At 38.3% G+C, this 23236-nt stretch overlaps 4 protein-coding genes across 6 annotated transcripts in view; 1 reads left to right on the forward strand and 3 right to left on the reverse strand.

Annotated features, from left to right (window-relative positions):
• The window catches only part of LOC104698953 (serine/threonine-protein kinase ATM-like), a 34776-nt gene extending 25527 nt beyond the window's left edge, over positions 1-9249 (forward strand). Inside the window, exons 48-80 of the mRNA XM_019246333.1 lie at positions 29-346; positions 571-683; positions 1049-1115; positions 1203-1277; positions 1448-1570; positions 1757-1921; positions 2000-2098; positions 2428-2579; positions 2694-2898; positions 3135-3182; positions 3306-3389; positions 3502-3585; positions 3808-3888; positions 3993-4082; positions 4159-4221; positions 4482-4622; positions 4696-4752; positions 4840-4899; positions 5369-5463; positions 5557-5665; positions 5822-5911; positions 6012-6091; positions 6189-6267; positions 6358-6404; positions 6485-6584; positions 6774-6905; positions 7024-7158; positions 7252-7317; positions 7531-7600; positions 7706-7986; positions 8176-8307; positions 8414-8548; positions 9172-9249. Of these exons, the coding sequence (XP_019101878.1) occupies positions 29-346; positions 571-683; positions 1049-1115; positions 1203-1277; positions 1448-1570; positions 1757-1921; positions 2000-2098; positions 2428-2579; positions 2694-2898; positions 3135-3182; positions 3306-3389; positions 3502-3585; positions 3808-3888; positions 3993-4082; positions 4159-4221; positions 4482-4622; positions 4696-4752; positions 4840-4899; positions 5369-5463; positions 5557-5665; positions 5822-5911; positions 6012-6091; positions 6189-6267; positions 6358-6404; positions 6485-6584; positions 6774-6905; positions 7024-7158; positions 7252-7317; positions 7531-7600; positions 7706-7986; positions 8176-8307; positions 8414-8548; positions 9172-9249 (3654 nt within the window). The remainder of the gene's footprint in view (positions 1-28; positions 347-570; positions 684-1048; positions 1116-1202; positions 1278-1447; positions 1571-1756; positions 1922-1999; positions 2099-2427; positions 2580-2693; positions 2899-3134; positions 3183-3305; positions 3390-3501; positions 3586-3807; positions 3889-3992; positions 4083-4158; positions 4222-4481; positions 4623-4695; positions 4753-4839; positions 4900-5368; positions 5464-5556; positions 5666-5821; positions 5912-6011; positions 6092-6188; positions 6268-6357; positions 6405-6484; positions 6585-6773; positions 6906-7023; positions 7159-7251; positions 7318-7530; positions 7601-7705; positions 7987-8175; positions 8308-8413; positions 8549-9171) is intronic.
• Positions 10616-11356, reverse strand: LOC104791031 (agamous-like MADS-box protein AGL97). Its single transcript, XM_019246334.1, has 2 exons — positions 11001-11356; positions 10616-10865 (listed from the first exon to the last, which is right to left on the reverse strand). The coding sequence occupies exons 1-2, from the start codon at positions 11354-11356 to the stop codon at positions 10616-10618; spliced, it is 606 nt and encodes a 201-aa protein (XP_019101879.1).
• Positions 12105-16416, reverse strand: LOC104791032. 2 transcript variants are annotated; one of them, XM_010516829.2, is made up of 5 exons: positions 14669-16416; positions 13425-14417; positions 13064-13289; positions 12730-12872; positions 12105-12545 (listed from the first exon to the last, which is right to left on the reverse strand). In XM_010516829.2, exons 1-5 carry the CDS (start codon positions 16061-16063, stop codon positions 12291-12293), a joined length of 3012 nt encoding a protein of 1003 aa, XP_010515131.1. In that variant the 5' UTR covers positions 16064-16416; the 3' UTR covers positions 12105-12290. The 2 variants fall into 2 exon arrangements, with proteins under 2 accessions (XP_010515131.1, XP_010515132.1); XM_010516830.2 differs by having other exon boundaries at positions 12399-12604.
• LOC104791033 lies at positions 16465-21545 on the reverse strand. Of its 2 annotated transcripts, XM_010516831.2 has the most exons (13): positions 21027-21545; positions 20714-20849; positions 20371-20507; positions 20074-20275; positions 19748-19986; positions 19539-19650; positions 19315-19459; positions 19085-19227; positions 18818-18987; positions 18419-18709; positions 18275-18330; positions 17922-18136; positions 16465-17838 (listed from the first exon to the last, which is right to left on the reverse strand). In XM_010516831.2, the coding sequence occupies exons 1-13, from the start codon at positions 21237-21239 to the stop codon at positions 16619-16621; spliced, it is 3279 nt and encodes a 1092-aa protein (XP_010515133.1). In that variant the 5' UTR covers positions 21240-21545; the 3' UTR covers positions 16465-16618. The 2 variants fall into 2 exon arrangements, with proteins under 2 accessions (XP_010515133.1, XP_010515134.1); XM_010516832.1 differs by lacking the exons at positions 20714-20849; positions 21027-21545 and having other exon boundaries at positions 20367-20457.

The raw sequence follows: 23236 nt of genomic DNA on the forward strand, positions 1-23236 counted from the left end.
TTTCTGTTACATGGATGTAATCTGAAAGTTGTCTGCTCAAATAATCACATTTGAGCATGAGGGAAACTGGACAAGGGCACTCGAGTATTATGACTTGCAAGCACGTTCACAGAAAACAGTCGTGCCAGGTAGCTTTTCTGAAAATCTAGAGGTGGAACAATCTCAGCCAACAACTAGTGCACGGCATTCTGTTTTTGGTGAAGGGGAGGTCCAGAGACAACCATTCAAAGGACTCATAAGGTCGTTGCAGCAGACAGGCTGTATGCATGTCCTGGATCTGTATTGCCGGGGCTTGACTTCCCGAGAAGGTTGCTTTCAGTATGATCCAGAGTTCATCGAATTGCAGGTATGCATCCTGATTTGGTTAACTTTTCTCCTTTTTTCCAATAAATGGAAGTCATGTCTAAAGAAGGCTGTTGGTTAATACTATTAATATTTCATGGGATAAAGAAAAGATATGATGAATCGGACATCTTGAAGGAGTAGCATCGCAATTAACTAATCGAGCAATACTCAGTTGTTGTATGTAAGTTGTGGTTCTTAGGTGATAACTCAAATTCTTGCTTGCAGTATGAGGCTGCATGGCGTGCTGGCAAATGGGATTTTTCTTTACTTTATCCGAAAACGCACTGCCAACCTCTGCAACATGTCAAGAACAATAATTATCATGAAAATCTACACTGGTAACACATCTCTACTCATATGTGCCAATGATGCTATTCTTAGCCATGATATATATATTTCCCTGTTTATACCTCTCGACTGCACCAAATTTATGTGACATCTTATCAACATTGAATTTGCCGCTGGTCTTCTTACTTTTATTCAAAAAGAATGATATGTTACAGAGGAGTTTTAGAATAGAGTAGTTGAAGTCTCCAGAAATTGCTGGTCTCTGGCTTTATTATGTGGGTCATGTCCTAGTATAAATGGTCAGTTATGATGAAGTCCTATTTAGCTTTGAAAAGTACTCAATATTACGCATGCGACACTAGCTCCGACCTTTAGGCGTGTTTCTTTCTCCATGTTTTAATATGTTATTTTTCAGTTGTTTGAGAGCATTGCAAGAAGGGGATTACGAAGGGTTTTATGCAAAACTGAAGGATACGAAGAAGGTAACACATGATTTCAGTTTATCACCATCGGATTGGAAGGTTCCAGGCTTCGATGTGGGAATAATATTTGCTTTTTCTCTTTTTTAGGAGCTTGTGCTGTCCATTTCCCGTGCAAGCGAAGAAAGCACTGAATTTATATACTCTACAGTAGTGAAACTTCAGGTATGAAATTTTAAACGGACGTTAAAGTACAACACCTTTTTCCATCATAATTGTCCTTTGGGTGCCTAATTACTATAAATGTGCTGATTCTAAAGATCTGTTGTCTCTTTGGAAAACAATGGTTTTGACTTATCCTAATTTTTTATTTTTTGATGAATTATTATGTCCAGATTCTTCATCATCTTGGACTAGTTTGGGATCTTCGCTGGACGACATCTTCACATCAAAGTGTGCATGGCTATCCAGTCAAACAAATAGCATGCACAGACCCCGTGACTCCAACAATGGATCAGGTATTTTCCCTTGTAACTTCTTCTTCAAGTGGTTGTTCACTAGCTTCTAGTGAATGATTTAAAGCTTGAAGAATTTATGTTATTTTATTTACAATTGGATTAGTTTGGGATGTATATGCGCAAACTACCAAGAAGCTAAGTGAAATAATTTGTTGCCTGAGGCCAATGTTTAATTATGAAATACAGTTGTCTTGGCTGAATGAGGATTGGAGCTCTATTATTACGCAAGCTCAGTTGCACATGAATTTGTTGGAGCCATTTATCGCATTTAGGCGTTGTCTTCTCCAAATCTTGGGATGTGAGGAATGTACTATGCAACATCTTTTGCAGTCTGCTTCATTACTTCGCAAGGTATGTCTAATGTAAAAAGATACAGTTTCACTTATTGTAAAAATGCAGTGGAGCAACACGTTATCTTGTTTCTTTCAGGGAACAAGGTATTCTCATGCAGCTGCGTCTCTGCATGAGTTCAAGTTTCTTTGTGCAAGAAGTGATGGACAACAACCCGTTCCAGATTGGCTTGGAAAGGTACTTTTTATGATTAATCTTGCATTTTTTGTGGAATTTAAATAGCCTCCTTTTTCTTCCTTAATTGTACATATTTTTGGGGAGGTGTTTTCCTTATCACATTTAATGAAGGTCAGACCAAAGTTACCACTAAAGTTCTAATCACTCCTACTTTTGCCGACACCTACTTTTGTCAAAAAACAGTTGTGACCTAGGACACATATCGAACGATGGCATACATTACTTATTTTTGACATCTATTAGTTACTTAGCGTCTTAGTTAGAACATGGAAATATATCTGGCTCACAACTAGAGAGATGCTTTCCAGTAACTGTTTTTTGCTTTTCAGCTTGAAGAGGCGAAGCTATTACATGCCCAAGGCCGGCATGAAGTTTCCATTAGTCTTGCAAGCTACATTTTACATAATTATCAATTAAAAGAAGAAGCTTCAGATATATATCGCGTGATTGGAAAGTGGCTGGCAGAAACCAGATCGAGCAAGTAAATAAGTTGTTGCTTCTTATTTTCGTTGAAAGCAGTTTCCATTTATGCTCGTTATAAACTTCTATAGAATCTCAACTCGGTTCCTTTATTTTTTCTTTCTCTTGAAAATAGTTCTAGAACAATTTTAGAGAAGTATCTGAGGCCTGCAGTTTCGCTTGCTGAAGCACAGAGTTCCAAGATCTGCAAAAGGCTGGTAGATAGACAGAGCCAAACTTGGTTTCATCTGGCTCATTATGCAGATGCTCTATTTAAGAGTTATGAGGAAAGACTCTCCTCCAGTGAATGGCAAGCTGCATTGCGACTACGAAAACACAAGGTCTCCTCCACTTTAGTTGCTCAAATTTACTTTATAAGCATTTTATTTCTGTAATACTTTTTTTTATATAGGCTATGCCTATTTTTGTTTTCCTTCGAAATGAGCACAAATAGTTGAATAATCCTTTTCTTTGGTGTAATAAATAATAGTTCTAAACAGCTTCAACTCCAAAGTTAGTTCTTCTTCTGTCCTGGGTGAAACTGGGGGGCAACTAACTAGTGTGCTTAATTTTTCAGACAAAGGAGTTGGAGGTGCTTATTAAACGCTTCAAGAGTTCAAAGAAGGCAAGTAGTAGTTGACTTCCATTTGTGTGATCCCTAAACAGATATCGTATCAAAGCACAATGTAACTGACGGTCTATGCATGTCTTTCATGTGATTTCATATTTGGGCTTTTAACTGTACTAGGCGGAGCAATCTGATTATTCACTGAAGATCCAAGATCTACAGAAGCAACTAACAATGGATAAAGAAGAAGCAGAAAAACTACAGGTGTTCTTTATTCTGCCCGATAATCTGTCTGCTGTAGAAACATAGTCATGGTTTTTGCTAGATAAGTGATATTTACTGATTCGTGGTCTTCCCTTTCTCTTTCATTGTGTAGGTTGACAGGGATAACTTTCTGAAACTTGCATTGGAGGGGTATAAACGTTGTCTAGAAATTGGTGACAAGTATGATGTTCGAGTGGTATGTTAATCTAAATAATTCAGGTTCATGGTAGAGTGACCTTTATACGCTTTCTTATTTGGGATTCATGTCCTATTTATCTCACATTATCTCTGAGAGATATTGAACGTTTTCTCTGGCTTTTTTAGAAACATATTTGAGAGATTTAGCTGAAACTTGGTATATTCCATTATAGCATTAAATTACAGCATCACTGTTGGAACTATTTTTTTCTTTTTACAGGTGTTTCGACTAGTATCCATGTGGTTCAATCTTGCTTCCCAGAAAAATGTTATTGATAACATGTTGAGCACCATTAGAGAGGTACTTGACTAATGGGATCAGATTTTATCTGCTACTTTGATTTTCTATCTAAGTTTCTTGTTTAATTATCCAAAGTTTCTTCATCTCCGTAAACATTCTTGCAGGTTCAGTCTTACAAATTTGTACCACTTGTTTATCAAATTGCTTCAAGGTTGGGCAGTTCCAGAGATGAATCAGGATCTAACAGCTTTCAGGTAGAATGCATTTTTACTTGGCTGTCGTAGAAAACTTGAGACAGTGATGTTAATCTCTACGATTTCTTAATTGCAGTCTGCTCTAGTGTCACTTATCAGAAAAATGGCCATTGATCATCCATACCATACAATCTTTCAGGTTCTGAAGAACATGTTATCCATCTTATGTACTCTTTATGTTTCTTCTTTTCTATTTTGTTTGTGAGAAGTTTAAATTCTTGAATGTCCTACGACATCTCGCATCTGTTGAAAAAAGATGAAAACATTAAAGTCTGTTGTGCTGTGTAGCATGCCATCGAAATTACATTATTACAAGTGGCTTTGTCTATCTTTTTCGAAGTTACGTTTGTAAATGCTGAATGTATATGTCTCGTATAATTCTTCTGATTTTGGTTCTAGCTACTGGCATTGGCAAACGGTGACCGTATCAAAGATAACCAACGTAGTAGAAATTCTTTCGTGGTTGATACGGATAAAAAGCTTGCAGCAGAGCATCTCTTGCAGAATGTATCACATAATCATGGGACTATGATTATACAAGTAAACCTTATTTTCACCTAATCTTATTCATCATCGACAATTACTTAACGGCAAATCCTGATAATTTTTTCAGATGAAACAGCTGGTAGATATCTACATCAAACTTGCAGAGCTTGAAACAAGGAGAGAGGTCTGATCATTGAGTTTAGAGGAAGTGTTTTGTTATACTGCTTGCTGAACATTTTTTGAAACATTGGCGGAACTCTTTCCTTTGCAGGATACCAATAGAAAATTAACACTGCCAAGAGAAATTCGTAGTGTGAAACAATTGGAACTTGTAAGTACCATTTTTCAGTTTATTCATTTGCATTCTTATCTAGCTTTGGCATTAACTATTAGCTCGTAGGACACCATGTTGCTGCTCAAGATAGAAAATTTCGTAGAAACTAAGAGATGGGTCATATTGATAGGCACTCCTATTAAGTGAAGAATTAAATGGCAGCTATATATTTTGAAAATTGTTTAGCAAATTTTTTCCTATGGTTTCTTCTGATCCTAATATTTCATTTGTCTGCTCCCATGTTTATTGTTTTGTGTCTGTTGCAACTCCCTGAACGAATTATGGTGATATAGTCGTTTTTTTATTTATTTAGTTTGGAAGCGTTAATTCGTCAGATGAGCTGCAAGAATTATTTATTTTTTTCTTTTACATTTTCCTTCTGGTTCAGATATTCAAGTTCGCTTTTTCTATGTGCTTCTGAGGTATGTGTCAAACTTGTATTTATTTCGCTTTTGTTTGATTTTAGGTACCTGTAGTGACTGCTACAATTCCTGTTGATCGTAGTTGCCAATACAATGAAGGGACATTCCCATTTTTCAGAGGTTTATCAGATTCTGTTACGTAAGTCCCCTGCTCAGTCAATCCTTTCACTTTTTGCATTTCTAGTTTTAAAGAGTGCTTTATTTGAAACCATGTCTTTTGGATGATATGCAGAGTGATGAATGGTATAAATGCTCCAAAAGTAGTTGAATGCTTTGGATCTGATGGCCAAAAATATAAGCAACTTGCGAAATCTGGCAATGATGACCTCAGACAAGATGCTGTAAGAGTTTCAGAAGTTTTACTGGCAATGTCTGTAATATGATACAACGTGTGTGCTACTGTGTGTTGTACTGGCAGAAAACTGAAAATATGCTGACCTAGCCATGATTACATATACAATAGTTTAGTTATGCAAAGCGTCTACCATTTGTTTCAGGTTATGGAACAGTTTTTTGGCCTCGTAAATACCTTTCTACACAATAACCGGGACACATGGAAGAGAAGATTAGCTGTGCGCACATACAAGGTATGTCTCTGTATCAATCTACTTTTCTAGAGAAAATTTGATCCATTCAGTAAGTTGAAATCTCCTTACAATGCATATATATGTATATACATATTCTCAGGTTATTCCTTTTACTCCTAGCGCTGGTGTTCTTGAGTGGGTCGATGGCACAATTCCACTTGGAGATTATCTTATAGGAAGGTCGGTCTAGTAGACTAATATTTACAGTAACATGGTACAACAATCTCTTTTCCTAGTTGTTACAGTTCAAAACTTCTCTTTGCATATCAAATCACAGCTCAAGGAGTGAAGGCGCTCATGGTCGTTATGGCGTTGGAAACTGGAAATATGCTAAATGCCGAGAACATATGTCGAGTGTAAGCTCATTTCATTTCTCAGATCTTCTTAGTTGGCCATCACTGACATCTGGTAATCTTAATTAATCTGTGGTGACTGGTGGCTTGTAGGCGAAGGACAAACGCAAAGCCTTTGTGGATGTCTGCACAAACTTCAGGTTTCAGTCTTTGTGAAACGTTAATTTAACTTACTCCGTAAGAACTAGTTGGTGGCTGACATATCCATCCCCTTTTGCAGGCCTGTCATGCATTACTTTTTCCTGGAAAAGTTCCTGCAGCCTGCTGACTGGTTTGTGAAGAGGCTTGCGTATACACGTAGTGTTGCAGCTAGTTCAATGGCAAGTATATCCACTATTATGATCTTTATTCACTTTTAGAATATGAAACGGTATAGATCATTTGTATCCTACTAAATGGCGTAAAATAAGCCATCAGAGAAAGTGGAGTACATTTAGCAATATGTTCTTTAGTTTTCCCTCTGATTCATCCATCTCCTCCTGAAATTGTGTAATTTGATTTGTTATCAGGTTGGGTACATCGTTGGTCTTGGAGACCGTCATGCCATGAATATTTTAATCGATCAAGCCACAGCAGAAGTTGTCCACATAGATCTTGGAGTTGCCTTTGAACAAGGATTAATGCTCAAGACTCCTGAAAGGGTGTGTTCTCTTCCACCTCCTCTCTTTAGTAAAGAGTCTTTACATATTTAATTGGTCTTCCTGTAAGTGTATAATCTATGTACGATTCTCATTGTTCATTTTTGTTCTGATTTGACAGGTTCCGTTCAGACTGACAAGAGACATAATTGATGGAATGGGCATCACAGGAGTGGAAGGCGTTTTCAGGAGATGTTGCGAAGAAACCCTGTCTGTGATGCGAACAAATAAAGAGGCGCTGCTTACAATTGTCGAAGTAATAAGATCTGAAATTTTTAACTTTTGTCTTTTTTTTTTGAAAATATAAAAGCATTTTTTGAATACTTAATCAAGATTGCTTGTTTTGCAGGTGTTTATACATGATCCTCTGTACAAATGGGCCTTGTCCCCCTTAAAGGCTTTGCAAAGACAGAAGGTACCTCGTACCCTTATAATTTAAACTGTATGCAAATTTGCCTGTTGTTTAAATAGATGCCATTCTGATGCTTTTTCTTTGAGACTTTTTGACGCAAATAATTTGAATTTTGTGTTTCACTTCATTGTCATGTTCCAGACGAGATTCCAAGTCAGTATTAGGATATCTAGTGTAAAGATGTTGTTATTTCTCACACAAAGGTCTTTGATCCAGGAAACTGAAGNGTCGAGTGTAAGCTCATTTCCTTTCTCAGATCTTCTTAGTTGGCCATCACTGGCATCTGGTAATCTTAATTAATCTGTGGTGACTGGTGGCTTGTAGGCGAAGGACAAGCGCAAAGCCTTTGTCGATGTCTGCACAAACTTCAGGTTTCAGTCTTTGTGAAAAGTTAATGTAACTTACTCCGTAAGANTGAACTTGGAAGGGTTACAAGAGGAATTCGAGGGGAACAAGGATGCTACACGTGCCTTAATGCGTGTCAAGCAAAAACTTGATGGCTATGAGGGCGGTGAGATGAGAAGCATACATGGCCAGGTAATGTTTTTGATATATAAATCAAAGGTTAAAACAGCACACGCTAAGTTGTTTACTGATTGTATTTGCTCAACACTTACNGACTGGTTTGTGAAGAGGCTTGCGTATACACGTAGTGTTGCAGCTAGTTCAATGGCAAGTATATCCACTTTTATGATATTTATTCACTTTTAGAATATGAAACGGTATAGATCATTTGTATCCTACTAAATGGCGTAAAATAAGCCATCAGAGAAAGTGGGATACATTTAGGAAGCTGTTCTTTAGTTTTCCCTCTGATTCATCCTTCTCCTCCTGAAATTGTGTAATTTGATTTGTCATCAGGTTGGGTACATCGTTGGTCTTGGAGACCGCCATGCCATGAATATTTTAATCGATCAAGCCACAGCAGAAGTTGTCCACATAGATCTTGGAGTTGCCTTTGAACAAGGATTAATGCTCAAGACTCCTGAAAGGGTGTGTTCTCTTCCACCTCCTCTCTTTACATACTTAATTGGTCTTCCTGTGAGTATATATAAGTCTATGTACGATTCTCATTGTTCATTTTTTTCTGATTTGACAGGTTCCTTTCAGACTGACAAGAGACATAATTGATGGAATGGGCATCACAGGAGTAGAAGGCGTTTTCAGGAGATGTGGCGAAGAAACCCTGTCTGTGATGCGAACAAATAAAGAGGCGCTGCTTACAATTGTCGAAGTATAAGATCTTAAATTTTAACTTTTGGCTTTCTTTTTTTCAAAATTAAAAGCTTTTTTGAATACTTAATCAAGNTCCCTTTCTACATGTTCCAATTTTTTGTCTGTGAATAGAGAAATCTTTATGTAAAGATGAAAATTCTCGCTACCAAATTTTGTCTAACTTATTAGGGGAGAGAGCACGCTTGTAGTTTATGTAAAGCAACATGCTTACAATATATTACTTCTTGNAAAGGCTTTGCAAAGACAGAAGGTACCTCGTACCCTTATAATTTAAACTGTNTATTACTTCTTGTACTCTATGTTCTCTACAGTGAGTTGGCTCATAGACGAGAGAAGGTAAAAGAAGTTTTGTTTACAAACAAGTTCAATTTCTTGCTATTAAACTGAGGCTTTTACATTACAAAAGGCAAATTTTACAAACATACATAAAGAATCATGTCTATAGATCGTTGGTTGGAAGTGAACCCATTAGAATAGTGGTTTCTTTGTCTTGTTTTGACTTTCCAAAAAAACCTGAGAGGAGTCGTAGAGGCAAGACAGACATAGAATCTGATTTCTTCTCCGATACTTGCAGCTCTCCAGGGCTTTTGTTCGGCTTTAATTGTGCTCCGTAAATGGCAGGTTGAGAGTCTTGCTAAGCATCTCTTGTCGAAAACTGAGCCGCATGACCGGCATTTGTTAACCTCATCTTTCTCCTAATCATTGCATTCATTATATGTTGGATTAAAACATCTGAGAGATAGCGCAATCCAGACTATGATAAGAAATCATTGACAATGTGCATTCGTGCACAGGCTTGAACTGGTAAGAAATCCCAAAAAGCTCTCTTGTTTTGGAGGTTGTGGTGTTGGGATCACTTTCTTGTTACTGGATAAAGACGGTCTTGAAATGTTGTGTGACTTGTATTTTTGTCATAGCCAAACTTGACCATCTGTTATTTTAAATCATCTATGTATATGGTTTTCCTTTTTGGCCCAGGGGGGGGATCAGATAGAGATCCAAAAATTTGGTGAAGGAGAAAGCTTTTTTTTACAGAAGTGTGATAGACTTTAGAAGCCGTTTTACTGCAACATTACAATTCCATAAAATTTTCAGACCAATTGAAATATATGTCACTGACCTGAATTCATGCATAACCGTAAGATATTGTTTACAGTAACAGAAAAAATGTCTCTACTCTCTGTACATAGTTCTAATTAAAGATAGTTCCAAATTCCAATAGTATTACAAGATTCTAAAAGATTCATATCGATAGAAAAGTCTTCAGATTCTGGTTGTTATATATGTTCAAGTGAAAGACGATATGGAATGTTTCATTGCTGACACTCTTGATCAGTCTTGAATGTTTAAACTTAGCCACGGAACGTGGGAGAGTTTGCATTTAGATACAGCATAAATCACATCTTGCCTATGTTACTTGATGCCTGCTTTGACACTTTTGAATTCGTGACTAGTATTATGTACAACTGCAGACAGTCAAACTCCTCCTACTTGTATTCATATCGACCTAACTTAAGGTATTGTCTGTGATGATGTAGGTATGGTGGTAAATATTCTTTTTCTCCCCCTCTTGACATTCTTACAGAAACAGAGAGTACAGACCTTTCTTTAAATTTTCTATTGTTGTTATATAATTAGTTAATTAAACTGTTCTACTTTAGCCTTCTCTTTAACCTGGGAGGGAGTAACAGACAATAAGTTACATTAATGCTTCTTTTACGTACGATCTTGAGTTTTCAATTGATATTTTAAGAATGGCTTCAGGAGAAAGTAGCATCCTTGTTGGTGCGTTTAATCATACAGTTTGACAAAGAAATATGGGAAAACAAGAGTGAAAAGAAAGAAGCTAAAAAAGTACTCTTAAGGATGTTACGATTTCTCACATCTATTATTCAGTATGAACCAACAAGTTCATCATATCCTAAATACATTTTAAGATTAACCACTAAAACAAATATCATAAAGAACAGATAGAGATTACAGTGCAGTGCAGAGAATACAATACAAATTAGTAGCAAGAAGTGTATTTTAGGGATTAGAAGGTTGTAGACGTGTGAGAGACTACTTATGCATATAGAGCATCAATATCAAAATCATTGAAGAAATCAGAAGAGAAGAACTCGTCGTCGTCCAAATTGATCATCGGCATAGCAGCTTGAGATTGAGTCTCATGAACCTCAGAATCAAATATTTGATCAAAGTCGAGCCCTTGGTTGCTGCATCCTTCACCCACGTAATCGATCATCGGCATAGCCTGAGACTGAGTCTCAACCTCAGAATCAAATATTTGATCAAAGTATTCCATCCCTTGGTTGCTGCATCCACCCACGTCGTCGTTTCCACGTAAAGTAAAAGAAGAAGCATTGTTGTTGTTGTTTTTGTTGTTGTTGTTGTCCTTCTCCACGACGACGTGTTGATGATCTCTTTGCAACTCCTTGAGATCTTGTAACATCCTCTTCATCGAAACAATCGCGTCTCCCAGTTCCTCCGCATTCTCCGAATTGGCGAGACTCTCGTCTTCCCACCAAAACCCTAAATTTTCGTCATCGACGTCCCGAGTCGGAGTCTCATCAGCGAGGAAAGCAGCGACAACGCTATCCACAGACGAGTGTCCAAACGTGTAGAAAAAGTTGTGGGAATTAGCAGAAACAGGAGTGGCTAAGATTGCAATCTGAGCGTCGGAGAGAAGACAGAGCTCCGACGCTTTGCTGAAAAGGCCCTTCCTACGTTTCGAGAATGTAACAGCACGTGCATCTTTCCCCTCTATCTTCTTCTCTGTATCTATCTTCCTCTTCAAGGCCCCCATTGTTATTGATCGATGTTTTCGAGAGACGATCGAGTTACAAACCAAAGAGAGAGACGATCAAATTACAAGCTGAGAGTTTAGGGTTTTCTCGTGTTTGCCTGTTGCGACTATTGTTGTGTTGAGTACAATGTATACTATATAGTATATATAGAGAGACTTTAGCCTCAACTCTCCTTTTTTTTCCTTTTTTTGAACCCTAAAAATCACCTGAACTCCTTTTCCCTTTTTTTTTTTTTTTTTGAAAAAGGGTTTAATTAATTGTTTCCTTTTTTAAAAAAGAAAAGTAAATTAGGTTTTAGTGAAAACGTCCATCACACTATGTTAAATTAATCGTAAGTAGTATCCCTATTTGATGCATGATAAGCTTCTCAACGTTGGACTTTTGTTGTCACATAGAAAACTTGGTACCATCTTGTGTAACAAAATCAAACATTTCTTCTTTCTTGCATATAAAGAAAAATCTTTTAAAAGTTAAGCATTCTTTTTTATATTGAATCCATGTAAGTAGCTTATAAAACTTGCAAGTAAGAATTTCAAACAAATCAACTATGCTACTGACTTGGGCCAATGATGATCATGATCAGATCATATTAGAGAGTTAACCAGCTAAATATCTGATGTACGGAACATTGCCAAGATGCATAGATATGTACTAATAAGTATAGAGACATTGCAATGCAGGCACAAATCCTTGTTCGAAACTGTAACCTCGCCAGAAGACCTGCTATTGAACCAGGATCTTGGTATGTAAAGCAACATGCTTATAATATATTACTTCTTTTACTCTATGTTCTCTACAGTGAGTTGGCTCATAGACGAGAGAAGGTAAAAGAAGTTTTGTTTACAAAACAAGTTCACTCTCTTGCAATTAAACAGAGGCTTTTAATTTACATTACAAAAGGCAAGTTTTACAAACATACATAAAGAATCATATCTATAGATCGTTGGTTGGAAGTGAACCCATTAGAATAGTGGTTTCTTTGTCTTGTTTTGACTTTCCAAAAAAACCTGAGAGGAGTCGTAGAGGCAAGACAGACATAGAATCTGATTTCTTCTCCGATACTTGCAGCTCTCCAGGGCTCTTGTTCGGCTTTAATTGTGCTCCGCAATGGCAGGTTGAGAGTCTTGCTAAGCATCTCTTGTGGAAAACTGAGCCGCATGACCGGCATTTGTTAACCTCATCTTTCTCCTAATCATTGCATTCATTATATGTTGGATTAAAACATCTGAGAGATAGCGCAATCCAGACTATGATCATGCAGAGGAAAGAAAATCCAATGCCATCAAGGCTATAAATTGGTGATCAAGCACCCAAAACTGAGAAAGATAAGATGTGTTATATATCCATTGTTAGTGTTTTGTAAAATGCTCACCTGGAATGGAAATATTAAAGAGGATGTGTCGTCACAAGCTTGCCGGGCATTACAGGGAACCCCCACATCGCAACAAACAAGGCACTGTTCTGTAATATGCTCCACGATTTTCTTCCTAACGGTTTCCACGATTGCAGGAAGTGCTGCCATTTTTAAGGATAATGTTAAAAACGCAAGGAAATAGATAAAATGTTTAGCATTAAACAAGTAGCAGCCTGAAATTGACTTGTAATTCAGTTGAGAAGATGTGCAAGCATGAGGGAAAATATGCATGTCTCAGCATGAGCGCAGACACACATGAACTTTAAATCATGGTTCAAAAAAAGAAATTCACCTGCAAATGGCCCTTTAGAAAGATCAACTAGATCTCTCAAAGCAAAAAAATCAGTGCTCTCAAGAAGGTATCTCCGAGAACTGAGTCCTTTGTTGAGTGTCTTGCGGAATGGGCAGCGTATATATGGAAGCATCATGGTTATTCTTTTCCGCACGCTCATAATATGGTTGAGTGCAGGGACCTTCGAAGACAGAAAAGGATTGACCGCACTGACACAAAGCATAGGCTGCAAAACAAGATTTTTCAGACAACCAAATCCAGGCGCGCAGTAAAGGTATTGCATAGGAATCTGTTCTACCTCAGCGCTCAGTATCCAAAAATGGCAATAAATCAGACCAAATATCACTAGACCTAAATTTACCTGCTCATGTATGGAGTCCAGATATGATTTTGCCAATTGAGAAACTGGATAACGATTAAAATCCCAATGATGTAACACTGTTGCTGGCATAACTGCCATGTCATGTGTATGGCAAGAAGAACAAAACAGTTGACCAGTATATTCGCAAAGCCGAGGCTTACCCCATCCAAGAGCTTTCACAAAGTCCCGCACAAGAGTGGCTCCATCATCAAAGTATCTGTGGCATCCAGCGCAAATATAATGCTGCGCTTCTAGCAACTGTTTTACTGATTTGTGAGGTCGAACATCAACAATGAACGAGATAGTATTTCCATACGAAAAAGAACTGGTTGCGGTAGCAGTGATGCCAGGAGAGATTGTTGGAGATACTATAGAACCCGACCCAGAAGAATTAGCACATGCATCTTGAGGGGACAAAAACCTAAGTAACGCATTTGGAAGTGTTGGAAAAAACCGGGACTGGAGAACTGAATTTAAACAATCTTGAAGAAGGACAGTCCTTTCAGCAACAGCATTGGGGGACGTGCCAAATATTTTCCTGGATTCCTTCTCCACAGAGGCCCAAGGTGTAGGAAGCGTCCAGCCTTGATCAGCAAATAAAGATGTCAACCGACGGTAGAGACTATAAAAATCACGATACCTTCTTTCAATTTCCCACTTGTCTTTCCCACTCCAAACCGTTATGACATAAACTGTGTATTCCTTCACCCCAACCAATCTTTCACTCAGCGAGACATCACCTTTCTTTTGCTTTACCCCAACAACTTCAACCCTATCAATCCTAAATCGCTGGGAAACTGTTGGAGATGAATCATCTAGACCAGATGTTGTAGCAGTTTGCCCCCCATCCCTGTTAGGCAGAGAGAGCTGTAGTTGGAACATCTTGTCATTCTTAGAAAACCTTGCCCCAGATGATTCACCAGAGTCGAGCAGTATTTCTTCCATATCATGAACAAAATCATCATAAAAGTCGTTAAGCTCTGTGTTCTCCTTCTGCAAGATGAAAAAATCGAAACCATATATCTTCATTCAAAAATAAAATATTCAAATCAAAAGGAGATAAAGTAGAATCCATGAAGTTTAAAGATTGCACTGTGGTAGGAGCATAATAAATTGAAATGCACTATTTAACCCGAAACAGTGCATGGAAATCTAATAGACTTCCACATAACCCGATGACACATTCTACAATACAAGCAGAAGAAAATTAACGTAAATAATGTTTTATATATGAAGCAGCTGACCTTAGGTTGTGTGTAAGTGACTTGTAAGACATTTGGTACAGGATTCGAATCACTAGATGATGGCTTATCAGAGTTCCGAGATACCAACAATGGTTCTGAGGTGCACTCTCCAAATGGATCTAACTGTTTTCCATTCTCAGACGATTCGTGAAGTAGTTCATTGGCATCTAGGTCAACCCCACCTGAAGATTCTTCGTTTCCCAACTCAACTGGTGTAGTGTCTAGGAAGTCCTCGTCAGCGCTACAAGATTGAAGGTAATTCATGACGACAGGTGTATCTTCAGTTTGATTGTTGCTAAGCCAAGTGTCACGAAGAGACCCATCTGTTACTAGTGATTGAGGAACCACCAAGGTTCTGTCTTTGGCACTCAGGTCTCCAAATCCTCTGGCAGTTATGCTGTCTTTTCCTACGTCACCTTGCTCCCTTTGGGTCGAGACAGTTAAATCTCTAGATCTTACTACATCTCCAATATTTTCACAAAAGTCACCTACATCTGGAGCATGTCTAGTGCTCGCAGTTACGTTTGTATGCTCTTCCCCTTTTCCTGCTTGAGCTACAACAGGAAGCTTTCGTAAAGCTACAGATAATGATTTTGTGGATGTCCCTTCATTTCCAGTACACGCTTCACCGTGCTTCTCAAACCCGCTGAAGTCAAAAGGAGTGTCAACAAGTTCTGTGGCTTCAAGCTCAAACTCATCCCAATCATTTGTACCAAAGGCAGTGGAAGAATTTATGAGAAACGGATTATCGTTCTCATCTTTAGGCTCCTTTATATACTGTACATTCCCTGGAACATATTTACCAGAGTGATCACTTGCATCACTAAGTGAGTCATCACCATCAGAATGTTCATCATCTATCGAACTTCCATCTTCTCTATCAATACCACTTGTATGGAACTGTGAATCTGATCTACACATTACCTCCTTATCGTCCATTTCAGCTAACCGATTCATGGAATCTTTTTCAATTGTTGCTTCACTGTCCATCAACTCACCAGACATATCTTCACTATATCCAGTTTCCTGGGTGTTCACCTTAAGGGGGTTTAAACCGGGTGCAATACTACTTATACCATTACAAGAGCCACCCTCATCAGAAAACTGGATTCCTCGTGTGCTATCCAAAGAGGAGAACTTTATTAGACTTGGTCCCAAGCTGAAATTCTCAAACTCAGATTCCAACGAATCCTGAAACGGTCCTGTAGAGCTACACATACTGGGCGTTCCCAAAGCCGAATTGGCACTACAATACCGCTCAAACTCAGATTCACCGCAAGACGAGTAATGTAACGATGAACCTGGAGAAACATCTCTACCACTTTCCTTCTCCAGTAGTAACCGATCAGAAAAATCTACAACAACTCTCGATGGTTCCTCCTCTCCATTGATCATTTGAAACCACAACAACCAAATTACACAGAAACAATAAATTACACAAAAATCGATCGATTGATAAAGAACGAAGACAGATTCTAACACCAATTTCTGCAGATCCAAAGCACGCCAAAATCCCCAATCGAAAGAAAATTGAAAATTGAAATTGATCGACCCAAGCACTTGAGAAATTGCGAAACTGAGATTTTAGGTGCACGATATAAGCTGTAGATTAGCTTGGTCTATGTGATTGGAGCTTCTTCTTCTCCTTGGAATTGAATTTTCTCGGAGCCAAACAAGACGAAGCATGGAGCACATCGACGACAGCTACAGTTTTCTCTGAAATTTTCTTTTATTTTTTTTAAATTATAAATTAGAGAAATAATATGTGTAAATATAATAATATTTTTCGTGAAAGATAATGTAAACATGATCTCTTTATTAATTACGAATTCAGCCCTCATATTTCGTATCAATACATACTAAACCCCATTAATTTATTAAATATCACAATGTAATCCATAGATTGAATTCAGAGCAAATAGTACAAGAGAGAATGAGTTTCTTCTTCTTCTACTTTGACGCAAAAATGGCTTCTAAATCTTTGTAAAGTCCTTTAGGTCTGGATTTGTAATCTGAAGAAGGTGAGTCTTTAGAAGAGCTTCCACTTGTCTTTGTTCCCCAAATACTACTGCTCCAACCGCTTTTGCTACACGAAGGATCACTAGGTACTTTACTGTTGCTCCTTTCTCTTGTGAAGCTAGCCTTTGCCATTTCCCTAATCTGTCTCAACCATGGCTTGTCCAAACTACCAGAGCTTCGGCTTCCGTTAGAATGTAAGTACCTGTTTTCTGGGGTTGAGAATGCAATGCCTCCGTTGCTGCTGCTTCTTCCTTCTAGTTGAGCTGCAGGGATCTTGCTCTTCATCATTTTCTGAGGCAGGATTAACGCAGCAAGTCCAATGATAAACATCTTGAGACCACTCAAGAAGGACCTGTTGATTTGATCTAACCGCTTTGTTTGTTTGTACAATGAGTACCATTCGTTGCACATCTGCGCAGTGTACCCAATCAAGAACAATATAACCATGAAGATACCGAGTTTCTTCCCGCTCGTCTGTGGAAGGTCTTTCATCAGTAGCATCAGACACGAGGCGAATACACCTACTTGACATGCTATAGAGATGATCTCTACGAGCTGTACTTTTTTCTTGATGAATGGCTTCTTCAGAACTAGGAAAAACAGCTGAAAGGACGTGATGCTCAACAAGACCATTATGGGAGTTGTAGCAGTTTCGTTGTCCAAGTAAGCACCAGCAATGATCCCCACACAAACCCTCTTCACAGTTTCGAGAAATGTGTAGTAAATTCTAAGGATTCCAAACAGTTTCTGTATGCAAGGAGCTTCTGCATCTTCGTTTTCGTCATCTGATGCGATGATGCGATCATCTCGCTGCTTGAGTGGATTGCTTCCTGAGATCTGTGTGAGCATGTACTTTGGTGGACCTCTTAAATCTTCGAAAACTGGACCTAACCTAGTTAGATAGACAGAGTTCTCTGTTTTCCATGTCCATTGGCCTCTTTTACCAGGACCAAGGGTCACTCGGATGAGTTCTTGGTACCAGTGGAAAGTTTCGCCTTCTTGATGAATTTCCTTATACTGTAACAGCTTCCCAAACGTTATCCCGACCGATAGAAAGACAAACAATGCTAGAAGCAGAACAGCTACCACGCAAAGCACAAGGATGCCAACAATGACACTGGCTTCTGCAGCTCCTTGATGTTTAAAATAGCCTGAGAAAGAGAGAATTTAGTGAATGTGTTTAAAGAGAAATTTCCAACTAGACATATACGTTCGAGGCTGGTATTAAAAAAACCTTGTATGAGACTCCTTGCAGCTTTGCAGATGGAGGGTAAAGCGAGAATGAGAAGAAACAGTTCGAATCTTGGGAAGACAAACGCACCAAAACTCCTCTTCTTCTCAGTGTGTGATTTCTTGAACTTCATTATCAGAGAGAGTAATATATGCAATAGTACCAAACTTCCCCCAATAATAGCTATCCAAAACATGATCCTATAGAAATCTCTCCACCTACAAGAAAAGAAGAATGAAAAAAAAAACATATGTAATGGCTTTTCTTAAATGAAACTTGAGCAACTAATGCTGAAATGAAATCTTTACAAAATTCTTTATAGAAGGGAAGTACAAACGAGGATTGTAGTGACTTACACTGTTGAATGTGGTAGACCAAGAATATGTTCTGCTTCCGGCTTAAGATTTGGGGTCTGTAAACACTCATACAGTATTAAAATATGAACAAAAGAGTACTAAAAATAACAAAGAAGAAGCATTGAGGATAAGTTTCTTTTTGACCTCAAAGAAGAATCTGTACTCCATTGCGGTGAGTGGCAAACCGAATACTGACTCAGCCTTGTTTGATGTCTGTAGATTAATCATGTTGCTGTGAGTTTTAGAAATGAACGAATGTGAACCAATGTAAGGACTTGATGCCACCATGATCTGTTCGTTGTTCTTAGTTTCCCACGGGAGAGGAAAATAAGGGATTATCCACTGAATCCCTCTCACAAACTCGTAGTAATCAACAGGCAATGTCACTGGTAGCCATCTCGTGAGTGCAAAAAACTGAATGTGACAGGCAGTTCTCTGCATTGGAGCCACAAAGCACACAATACCATTGGATTAATTATGTAAACAGGAAAGCAAAGGCAATCTATGTGTCGTTTTCTATATAAATGAGTAAAAAAATCGTACGAAAAGGTTCCTCGTGGGGTCTGATATGAGGTATGGAGATGGTCGTGGAAATGCACCGAGAGAATAAAGGCTTGTGGTTGAAAGAGTGAGGAGTCCCGCAATGAAAGATGTCACGAAGAAAATGTAAGTTGAGACCCAAGAAACCACAGAAGATAGCATAGGCACAGAATCTGCAGTGAAGTATAACATTTGAAAACCATTGGCAGAAGCAAAAAACATAAAATAAAGGACAGTACGCTTGATGATATTAAGTAGTTAAACGCTTACAATGTTTCACTTCTAGGATGTTAGATGCGAGATTTTTGTTTCCCGCGACATCCTGAGTAACATTTTCAGGAATCTTAACAGAAATTATACTAGTGTTGGCTTTGACATATACAATATAAATGCTTCCGCTCAGTTCCTCAAAGCTGGAAAACAAAAGAAGCGAAATTATCACTTAGCATCAAAACTGCAATTTTTATGAGAAAAAAAAGAAGAAACACAAGATTACTAACCTCTCAAGATATCCCCCTGAGATTGATACAAATGAGGAGTTAAACCCAAACACAGGCTTCATGAATTTTATCCACACAGGGACGGTGTGCTTTCTTGTCCTCATACCAGATGTTGTGTTCAATAAAACATGAGGTCTCTCGGTATCTAAGATCACGCACATACATTTTTCATTTCAAGGAGCCACTGAAAACAAGCTAGAAAAACAAATGTATAACTTACTCACCATAAAGAAAAGTCAGTGGTGCAGTTGGAGATGCAGGTGTCCCATGTCTGCTTCTTATTAAATTCGAGTCAAGGGTCACTGTAACTATAGCACGCCGTGATGTATTTGTGACCTGAGAGAAAAAGAGTCTGAAGGTTACATTAAAGGATTAACATGAAACGAAATAGAAGCACCAAATAACCTTGAGAGAAAGCAGCAGAAGCACAAACCATAAACGCAAAACGTCGATTCCCATTGGTTTTTCCATCAATAGGAAGCAAATCACCTTGGCTTGTTCTTAGTAGTCTGAGAATCTCAGCTGAAGAATTCAGTACCGGTTCCGAGAAATACAAGTAAATATTCAGCTTATCATTATCATTGGTTGCCTGCACCGTCCTAGTTTGGTTGTTTAGCTTAAGTAACTTCTCTGGGACATGAGCCCGTAGGTTGACAAAAACATCTCTTCTATCTAGATGCCAAAAAAATTCAAAATCAGGCTTCCTTAATGCTCTTTCAAAGAAAACCAAACGGAGAAAAAATGGGTAAAGACACTCACCAAAATGGACAAAGAAACGCGAACCCAAAGCTCTTTGAAAATTGTTACCGGCTTTATCAGAACAAACATTCTTATTCATCACCAACACAATCCTTCCGTATTGAGCATCAGGAGATAATCCCACAAGCAGTGAATATCTGAGAAATTGGTCAAGAACGGTGACTGAAGACGGTATAACTTGGCCAGCACCGTAGACAAGAATCTGTTACATCATTTAAAACCGTGTCAAGAGTAGAGAACAAGAAGGTGAATGACCTCAAAATATTGAGATGAATGTAAATAAGGTTACGTACTCACGTCGCAGGCATTCACAGATGAACATCTAAAACCTCTGCCACCAACACATGGCTCGGTAAAAGTAATATTAACAGACACGTTTTGTGCACTTGTAAATGGCATTGATGCAGTCACAAAGGCTGTAGGGGAAACCGTATCTGCAAACACAATAAAGCAAAAGGAGTTTGAAATCAGAAAATTCAAGCAATACAAGGGCCCTTCAATGGTTTTTGATATGAGGAAATGTGTGTTCTGCATGAGATAAGAGGATTTATAGAGAAGGCACAAGACAGACAACTTGGATCAACCAACACAAGAAAGATTCAAGAAAAGAATCAAAGAGGTGAAAGAATAGCGTCTTTACCAACAGTCCAGTGATAGGTATTGCAGCCAAATTCATGCATCCTATTTGCGCAGACCTCAAGTGTATGATCTCCATCTAACAACTTCGAGTAGGAAACTTTTCTTTGATGGCAATCAAAACTAAAATGGTCATCTAGCTGCAGTAAACACAATCTTTTCCCATAAAACAGATGTGACTAGGCATTAAAGGCAAACTTCAAATGAGTTGACACAATTCTTGATTTCAAACTCAAAATCTTTTCTCAGCCAACATATAGAATAAATTTAGTTGACACTAATAAAAATTTATAATTGGCGAGTCTAATAAATCCTACCTTGCAACGGAATCTGCAGCTCGAACAAGTTCTGTTTCCATCCTCAAAAGCTTGAAAGGAAAATTTGGCAGAGCTAAATCTGGAAGCAGCAGGAGGTGCTTTCAAGAACTTCACAGAGAGCTCTGAACCAAAACAGTAATGAAACCTGAAGCAAAAAGGAGAAGAGACAACCCAGAAAAGCAAAAGAAGCCATGCAGTTTTAAGCAGACCCATTTCTCCAACAAAAAATGCAGCAGAGAACTTTGAAACTCCTTATGATACAATCATTAATACAGAGAATAAAATTTAAAAGCAAATCACAGCCATGGAGACTTCACTTGGATTATTCTGGACAAAGTAGAAGAAGACATTGTAGAGATAATGTGTTGGTGAATAAGAAAAGAGAGAGAGAGAGGCAGAGGATTAATACAAAGATGGGTAGTTGCTTCTGTGGTCGATGATGGCTGTGGAAGAGAGATAACGGAACGGATAGTGTATGTATGCATGAGAGCGATGGGGAGATACAGTGATTGGAAGATAGAGAGAGAGAAAAAAAAAACAAAGAGAGACTAATGCTAGAAACAGACAAACTCTTGAAGAATTTATTATTATTCCAGGACTGTCTGTATTATAATATACTACTACTTGTTTAACAAACTTCTAATTTGATCTAAAAAAATTTCTTCAGCTAAGTCGATACAACACACAACTAACACAAGACAAATGCTAGAGTTTTGGTTTTGTTGTGCTAAGTGTTTAGGAGAAACCAACAATAAGCATTCAATACACATGGGATGGGACCATCGTTTTCAGATCAATGATGAGACTTTCATTGAAAAGATGGAGAAATCCTCCTGGGATCTTTATTACAAAACATAAGAGAGAGAGACCCATCTGATTCTCAATCTGTAGTATCACGTTTACCTCTCAAAATTCAATTCTGACCCTTTTTTTTTTTCCTCTGAGCCAATCTTCGCTTCGAACGAAGTACTCGAAGATATATACATCATGAGTGAAAATCAGACTTACTCAAAATTGTGTTTATCTGATCAAGAAGACAGACTCCATGATGCATATAATTTCTTCAAGGACATCGTTCGAAAACTGTTGATTACATTTGTTATGTCGATTTTGCCAATTAATTACCTCTCTACTCCATCCATACTTGAGCCTTAATCCTACAGGGTGTATTTGAAGCTGCCAAATTGATAGAGCTTTGATTGAATTTCGCAACTCTCACTCCTTTTGCCTCGAAACAAACAAAAATTCCTAATTCCCCTTCAGGGTTTTTCAGATTCAAGGGACAAACTTAAAGGACGACTTTTTTTTTCTTTTTTTTTTTGACCATAAACGACGACCTCTTTAACTCTTTACGTTACGTTTAACCTTATTACAAAAGTTTTGGTTTAAAATTAATTTGACATGTAGTTATTATTTAATACATTTAATATCATTTATTAAAGTATCAGTTATTTTTCTAAAAGTATACATAACTTTTTTTTTTTTTTTACAACAAGACAAACGATTAGCTCAAAAGAGCCAATGAGAAGGAATATTGTTAACAAACGTAGTTGGATGCGAAACGGTACGAACACGTCGTGTCAGATTGTCAGCTTTACCATTCTGAGCGCGGGGAACGAAAGTTAAAGAAAAAGAGTGGAACTCCTCTCGATCAGCTTGTATCTCCTCTAAGTACGACTTGAAGGCTAGCCACTCAGAAGGCGAAGACACCATCTTCACCAGGTCAGAGCAGTCGGTAAGAAAGACCACGTCTTGATTATCTGCACCAATCATACATCGCATTGCCCATATAAGCGCTTCCATCTCTGCATGAAGAGGCGTAAGACTACGACGAAGGTTGGCGTTCCCCATAGTGGGAGCCTCCTCCCCAGTAGAGGTACAATACCAGCCACGACCAGCATATTTGTCCGTGGCTTTCCAAGACCCATCGACAAAACAAAGGTAACCCGAAATAGGCCTAGCGACCACCATCCTACATCTGTCACTGTGCGCAACGTGTTGACCACCGACCGGTACATCGACCGGATCATCCAGCTGAGCACGGAACCAGGCTTGAGATTTCTATTCTGCTATTCGCAGAAGCGCCGGCGGATTCGAATCCAAGTTGGAAAAACTTTATCATTCCGAGCTTTCCAAATATACCATAATATCCAGGGATAAACATCTGGGGTGGGGGACTGCTTAGCCCGCCAAAATAAGAAATCCATGTT

Source organism: Camelina sativa, chromosome 6 (assembly GCF_000633955.1).
Source record: "Camelina sativa cultivar DH55 chromosome 6, Cs, whole genome shotgun sequence".
In the NCBI taxonomy this organism is placed as follows: domain Eukaryota; kingdom Viridiplantae; phylum Streptophyta; class Magnoliopsida; order Brassicales; family Brassicaceae; genus Camelina; species Camelina sativa.

What these genes read in the sequence shown, in the direction of transcription:
- LOC104791033 (XM_010516831.2), bottom strand. Translation starts at nt 21,239, where the DNA reads ATGGGTCTGCTTAAAACTGCATGGCTTCTTTTGCTTTTCTGGGTTGTC. An exon ending in ATCGACGTTTTGCGTTTATG is followed by an intron (nt 19,651 to 19,747) that starts GTTTGTGCTTCT and finishes TTTTTCTCTCAG; the next exon opens with GTCACAAATACATCACGGCG. An exon ending in ACCCCACGAGGAACCTTTTC is followed by an intron (nt 18,710 to 18,817) that starts GTACGATTTTTT and finishes GCTCCAATGCAG; the next exon opens with AGAACTGCCTGTCACATTCA.
- LOC104791031 (XM_019246334.1), bottom strand. Translation starts at nt 11,356, where the DNA reads ATGGGGGCCTTGAAGAGGAAGATAGATACAGAGAAGAAGATAGAGGGG. An exon ending in ATTGTTTCGATGAAGAGGAT is followed by an intron (nt 10,866 to 11,000) that starts GTTACAAGATCT and finishes GGGTGGATGCAG; the next exon opens with CAACCAAGGGATGGAATACT.
- LOC104791032 (XM_010516829.2), bottom strand. Translation starts at nt 16,063, where the DNA reads ATGATCAATGGAGAGGAGGAACCATCGAGAGTTGTTGTAGATTTTTCT. An exon ending in TCACTTACACACAACCTAAG is followed by an intron (nt 14,418 to 14,668) that starts GTCAGCTGCTTC and finishes TTCATCTTGCAG; the next exon opens with AAGGAGAACACAGAGCTTAA. An exon ending in TGGACTCCATACATGAGCAG is followed by an intron (nt 13,290 to 13,424) that starts GTAAATTTAGGT and finishes CTTGTTTTGCAG; the next exon opens with CCTATGCTTTGTGTCAGTGC.